Below are 6859 nucleotides of genomic sequence, written 5' to 3'. Positions count from 1 at the left end.
GATGTCAGGATGTTCAGTACAAATAATAAAACTTTTATTATTCATGACAGAAATACATAAAGATACAAAGAAAATCAAATACTACAATCTGTCGATCACTAGTCCATTTTAAACATACAGTATCATATAAAGGCAATGTACAAAAATCCCCCAGCTCCACTTGTAACTCCACTATTCTCTTTAGAGTCCTTGAAGTTTGCTGTGAAGACATAAGAACACAGATTAGTATAAACATTAATGATTGCTCAAACTACAATTATCTGTAAAAGGAAAACATCAAGAGAAAAACATCCCACCTGTCCTCAACAGTTCTGTTGGATGGGTAGTACACCTTAAATGTAAAGCCACTTCTTGGAAATGAGCCCTGTCATTATAAATGACAAAATATAATAGTAATAAATATCACATGAGTGCACATTGAGAATGTAATACAACTTTCAAAGATATGTATAAAATATTTCATACAGGGTTGACACACAGACAGTCTGTGTTGGTGATGCTGAAGGGGTCGTATTTGTCAGCAAAGATGATGACATCAGGGACTGGGTACACACGCAGCGAGTAGTCATATGCCCAGAATACAGGACTGACATACAGAGGCAGTGGAGTCAAGTGACCCTGGGACAGGATGGTCTTAACAAACTGAGAAGAAGAAAATGACAAGATCATTCTTTTACAAAAATGAAAGGATGAATTACACTCTCTCTGTGTAATGGTAGGTATTTTTTACAGGTTTGTTCAGAGAAGCTGGAACTCACATGGTTTGGTATGTCAAGATTGTTATTGGGCAACCGGACGCAGTTCCTGCACATCTTGTTGACCAGGTCTTCCCTGATAATGATGATCTCCTGGCTGCAGTACTGGATCCTGCAGGGAAAAACATGCCATCAGAGTAAAGGAAATACTGCTAAAATGTCATGAATCTACTAACAAATTTCTTTAAGTCTTACAAATCAAACTTGTGTCTGTCACATCTAAAATCACTTGCTGTATTTGACACTGAAAATGTGAAAAAATAGTTGTACATTTAATAAAAGCCACATATCTGTTTTACCTGCATGGGTTAGTAGTGAACACAGAAAATGGCACCCTCTGTCTGAACTCCTCAGTGATGTGATCTGCCAAGGGAGGCCTGAGGGAGACATATTTATCTACATTTGTCCGAACCACTGAACCAGTGATGTTGAAAACCAGGTGTATCTGAATGTTTACCTTGGCAGGATGGTGCCAGGGCCAGGGTCTTCAGGACCAGGAACAAACACAAAGCGACTACTGCAGGTTTAAGAAGGCATTCAAGTCAAACACAATGTCCTCTCAACAAAAGCTTGAATAGTTAAGAACAGACCACAGTAGATCATCCCACCTGCTGTGAATGCTTGGGTATGCACATATGGCATCAGCAAGAGCCTTCAATGACTCTAAAAAGAGATAAATGAACAAGATTTTAAAATGCTGTAATTTATCTCTTTATTTCACCTCTTAAGGGACACAGAAGTGCAGTATTATGTTATCAATATGAGTCTCACCTTTGAGTGATTTGATCTGTGTTTTTCCATATGGGACAGAGGAAAAGTTTCCACAAAAAATGAAACAGGTGGGAGGCATTGCAGCATAGCCTGTAAAAAAAAAATAAAAAAAAATAAATAAATAAATAAATCACATATTATTGGTCCTAATGTAAAGTGAAACTTGGCTAATATCAGACCTGAGAACATTAGGTTGAGCTTTTCCATCACTTCAACATTGTCCAGCCACACATCAGAGACAATTACAAACATGGCGTCCTCGTTCTCCTCCTCCAGCTGCTTCAGCTTGGCTGAAGCCTTCACCGAAGTGGTTGACGGACCGCCAAAGAAGTTCACATTGCCGTAGTAAGCCCTAGAAATATTGCAAGTATTATATAATGAGGAAACAGGCAGACTGTCCAGGTAGCTTATGCAATAATGTCAGATTCAGCTTGAGATGCTGAAAACTAAGCTAATGAATTCAGGCAGAATATAATAGTCACATTCATAAGAATCTGTGTCCTTTATAAATTGAACTATTTGTACAAGAGTGAAATATCCTGGTAAAGGTAACTTGATGTCAAACTTAAAGCTGAAATACATATATTTTCTTAAGTAATATATATTGATATGTAATTGGAGACACTCTGCATACTCTGCTATTGAGCAATGTTGACCACATTTACCAGGTCTGGTTCCCAGTGGCAAAGCTATCTGACATGAACACTTAAGAATATGTGATATTTGCTTTATCATTATTTTGTTGCCATTTTCTCTGCATACCAACACCAAAGTAAAACAACTTCACATACGTGATACAAGATGCTTCTTCACCTTTGCTTCAGATATGATTGTTACACTGACTGTTCTCAACTTCAGTTTAGAGTTTGTGTGTAGCCTTTTCCTCTAACCCACTGACCTTGTGGCTGATGAAGGCTCTGTTGGTGGGAATCCAAAACCATTGACGTGGAACACTGAGTCTTCGTACCAGCCTACAGGACAGAAAGCAAGAGTCTACAACATTAACAGAAAGGTCTGTGCTTCTGAATATGGATATCTAATAATGTATGAAAAAATCTATTTAATCTTTCAGATTTATCTTTCAAAATTTCTATTTAGCATGGTTATTATCATAGTTATACACAATCTTACCCTCTGCCAGGACAAAGCAGGATTCTGTGTATAGGCCGTTATGAAACTGGTGAGAATCTAGTTAAGGTTTACCTCCAATGTAAAAGTGTAATTTTTTTGTTATCAGGCTCCAATGAACAGATGAAAGGATATTGCTTTGGACATGTCCAGCTGTACTGTTCCACTTGGGTCCTCCAGGTAGAATTTACCCTTAAAAATTAAAAAAAAGTAAATGTTTTAGAAACTAGATGAAAAATATACATTGCACTGACAAACAGACATGGAAGCCACAAAGTCCTAATTTTCAGAGAAATTACTTCTTCTGTTGTCAACTTCTCCATCTCAATCTGATCTAAAATGAACAATATCTGCACCACTCACCTCCTTCAGTTGTGTGATCATCCCGAGTACGATCACCTCTCCCAGTTTAGCTGTGCTACCAAGCAGTGCTTCAATTGTCTTCAGCTAGAACAGATAAATAACAATCAGTCTGTTAGTCAAATGCAAAACAGTGAAATGTGTTTCACTTTCAATCTCCAGCAATTAAGGCAGCTCGGCATAGATATGTGAAGTATCTCAAGAGTAAAAACTGCAATAACATTTACAATTTTTAGTAAAGAAATACTTAAAATAGTGGGAAGTTGATGATTCAGTACCTGAAATTTGTTTTGACCCTCTTCAACAGCAGCTCCTATTGCAGGTGGGGTGAAGAGCTCATGCCGATGTGTACGCTACAAAAAAATATCTCTGTATAAGTACAACCAACAAACTGCAAATAATGGAAACAACAGCAAAAGAGTGAGTCAGCTCCCCAGTCTGGAAACTCAGTCATGAAACATAGCTCACAGACCTGTTGTAAGATTGTGTAGCGCTCCCTGTAGAGTTCAGCTTTGTCTCTGGACAAACCACACAGACTCGGGGCTGGATGGCTCGTCATGCTGATGCTGAATGAAAAGGTCGAAATTAAAAACACTTTGCCTGAAACCAGCAGCACAGCACAAAGTCTGGAGTCAATGTAAAGTGAAATCATTTTAGGTTCATTCTGACACAAAGGAGAGAGAAAGCTTCCCATTTACTTACGGTACGAATTTTTTACGCTCCACACTGTAAATGTATCTGGGAACATCAAAGGCTCCGATGATGTTGAAAACATTATCTCTGGAAAAAAGTGAACAAGCTGATATAAGTATTTTTTTTCTACAGGACAATAAAATTGGTTATACAGTTATATCTAATTATGTGTTGAATAGCTATAAGGCAAAATATAGTACATTATGTAATTGTTGCATTATTCAAATACAGCATAATTGCATTTTTCAAGCAAAAACGCAAAACATTTGCTGGTTCAAGGCTCTCAAATGAGAGAACTTGTTGCTTTTCTTTGTCTTAAATTACTGTAAATGTAATGTTTTGTGATTTTGGACTGTTGATTAGATAAAATGAGACACTTGATCTCCAGGATGTCATGATGGGATTTTTTCGCCATTTTTTAATAGACCAAATGATGAATTGCTTAATTGTGAAAATAATTTGCAATTTAAACAATAAAAATAATTGTTAGTTGCAGCCCTGATCTATTTGATTATTTGTAGACTAATCAATTAATCAAAAAACAATACACTGATAATAAAAACAACTGTTAGTATCAACCCTACTTACATGGTTTCATCACAAGACTGAGTGCAGTCCTGCACGGCAATTTCCACCACAGACAGCTCTATCATACTAGACAACACTGTTGGATAAAATGCATATGGTCACAGACTGAAAACACACCGAAGACCTTAAGACAAAAACAGAGGCAGAGGAAAGCAGATTGTGAGCTACACACTGTGACTGACTGTAATGTACTTACATGGCTGCTTTTCCACCGCATCCAGTACCTTTTCAATAACATCCTCCAGTTCAGAGGGATCGACAGACTCCAGCACCTCCACAAGGTACCTGCTGGCTTCACTGAGGCACAAAACAAAATAAAGCATGAAAATCTGCACACAACAGTCTGTTAGTATTGTTTTTCCAGTGTCACCGCTGGTATAAAACACACTTTTGATGGAAACAGATATTTCTCATCTGGCTTACAATTTAGATTCTTTTGAGTTATTGAAACTATGTTAACAGTTGGTGTGTTACAAAGTGTTATTTCCTTACTTGTGAGATTTTATATGTGAGTTATAGATGGAGAGGAAGCACTAAATTAGTTTAAGTGTCAACAGAAACACCTGAAGGGATTGAAGTAGTGTTAACAGTTGAAATGTAACGTTAAGCAGTGAAAGGAGCTGGAGGTTAGCATTAACACTGCAATGAATTCAGGTCAAAAGTCAAAGTGCTTAAAACAGCTGGACTATCAGTTGAGGTGTAATCGGTGAAAACAGTTGAGCTCTCATTTAAGAAAGGCGGTTGAAATGTCGTTCAAAGAGTTCGCGTCCTGCCTTTGAGATGACTAACTCATGTAAGTTACTGTATTAGCTTTCTGACTGCAAGGATCGCAGTAACGTTACAAAATCAGCAAAAAACATTTTAACAATTAAACTATTAAGAAAAATACATACGGTCGCAGTATAAGTCCCCGCATCTTGAAGCCAGCGGTCACTTTTGTCTTTATTTTGCGAACAATATCCATGTTTGTTGTTGTCCAACTCAAGCTTTGGCGCTAAATATCAACTTCCGCATTTCGTCACTTCCGCTTTGCTCGCCTCCTTCTTTTGGCTGAAAATAATAATTTTTCCTTTTTTTCCTAGATATTATTGATCTATTTCTACTATAGAGCTCCCCTTCCGAATTTATTTTTTTATAGATACTCCCCTAATATTAAATGATGATATAATTTAACTTAATTTCCTCGTTTCCTTCTTGTTATGTGTTATTGAGTTTATGATTGTTTTCAGTTCAACACGATTATAAAGATATTTAGGAAAACAACATTATTTTTACATTTCCATTAGTATTATTTTAACTTAGTGTGTATATGTATTGGTTACCAAGAGAGAAAGAACCCCAGAAAGAAAATACAAATAACTTTATAGCAGCAATTATTGTATAGGTTACATTAGAGGTACTATAAATATGACAATATTTCTTCCCAAAAAGCATAATGAGAAATGACAAACTTTTTCGTCTCACAGGATTTGTGTGGATTACATCACCAAGAATGTGAGGAACTATGAGATGCTCAGAAATCAGCTTTCTCTCCGTCCTCCTGAACTACTGACAAACAACAGCATCGATATTTGGATAAAAGCATAAAATATGAATGTACTGCACTCCCTGAGTGACTACTACAGAGTAGGGCAACATTTTAACTATATATATATTGTAACTGTATACAACTATAATGTAAAAAATGTTTTATGGTCTTATATTTTTTGTGTTTTATGTACATATTTATTTTTACATATTTTATTTTTTACTGTCTGCCCCCTGAAATGCACAACAAACTGCTGCAGTGATGAATAAATGGCACATAAAAATCATGCAAAACAAACACACACAGTTACCACCAGAAACTTGGTAAACACATGGTAAAAACACTGCAATATATTGTTTATATTAGGACATGTGAAATGAAAAACAGCTGCAATTCTTCTGTTACATTTCTGGCTGACATGCAGGCTATGTCATACAGTGACACAAAGTGCAATTTGCGTGTTCAAGTACTCTATGTGTGCATGTACAAAAGGGTTGTGTTCCTCCACTAGTGGCAGCAGGCACATGGCACATGCACATGCAGTCTATTCCCTGAAATGTTCGGGAACATTTCCTGCATGGTGTATATGTTTACATGTGGTTGTATCTTGTCATCGGCTGGGACACACTGAGCCTTTGTTGTCACACAGTCCTTTAATAGAACAGTGAAGAAATGCAGTCCAGAAGTGAATCTTTAAATAAAGAATCCCAACTCATAGCTATCTTTGCAAGATTGCAATTTAAATAAAACTATAGCCCTAAAGGCACAAAACAGCTGGTGGAAAATGTTTGTTGTTGTCTGTTTTCTGAATACCATGGCCACATTGTTCATTACACAATGTATTTTGCTGCTAAACTTTGCACAACTATGCTGTGCTTCAATAAGGAGGGACATAACTGACCAAATGCTTGCTCTGTGTTCTATTAACAGAGTAATAGTAACAAGTAACAGTTCACAAATGAGTGAATGCTCTGTGGAGCCCAGCAGGATTAAGACGATGACAGTGACACTTTAACACAGCAAGGAAAACCACTGA

General features: G+C 36.9%; 1 protein-coding gene across 1 annotated transcript; it reads right to left on the bottom strand.

The window, feature by feature from the left end:
• Positions 1-12: 12 nt before the first annotated feature.
• On the bottom strand, positions 13-5317 carry pole2 (polymerase (DNA directed), epsilon 2). Its single transcript, XM_042388492.1, has 19 exons — positions 5189-5317; positions 4492-4592; positions 4296-4371; positions 3717-3794; positions 3487-3580; positions 3293-3367; positions 3018-3101; positions 2790-2846; positions 2658-2706; positions 2425-2497; positions 1706-1878; positions 1527-1616; positions 1364-1418; positions 1213-1272; positions 1055-1132; positions 759-867; positions 466-642; positions 297-364; positions 13-199 (listed from the first exon to the last, which is right to left on the bottom strand). Exons 1-19 carry the CDS (start codon positions 5257-5259, stop codon positions 181-183), a joined length of 1587 nt encoding a protein of 528 aa, XP_042244426.1. The 5' UTR covers positions 5260-5317; the 3' UTR covers positions 13-180.
• Positions 5318-6859: the final 1542 nt, after the last annotated feature.

The sequence above is a fragment of the Thunnus maccoyii genome, chromosome 16, assembly GCF_910596095.1.
Source record: "Thunnus maccoyii chromosome 16, fThuMac1.1, whole genome shotgun sequence".
Lineage (NCBI taxonomy): Eukaryota > Metazoa > Chordata > Actinopteri > Scombriformes > Scombridae > Thunnus > Thunnus maccoyii.
This window is presented reverse-complemented; position numbering and strand designations above follow the sequence as displayed.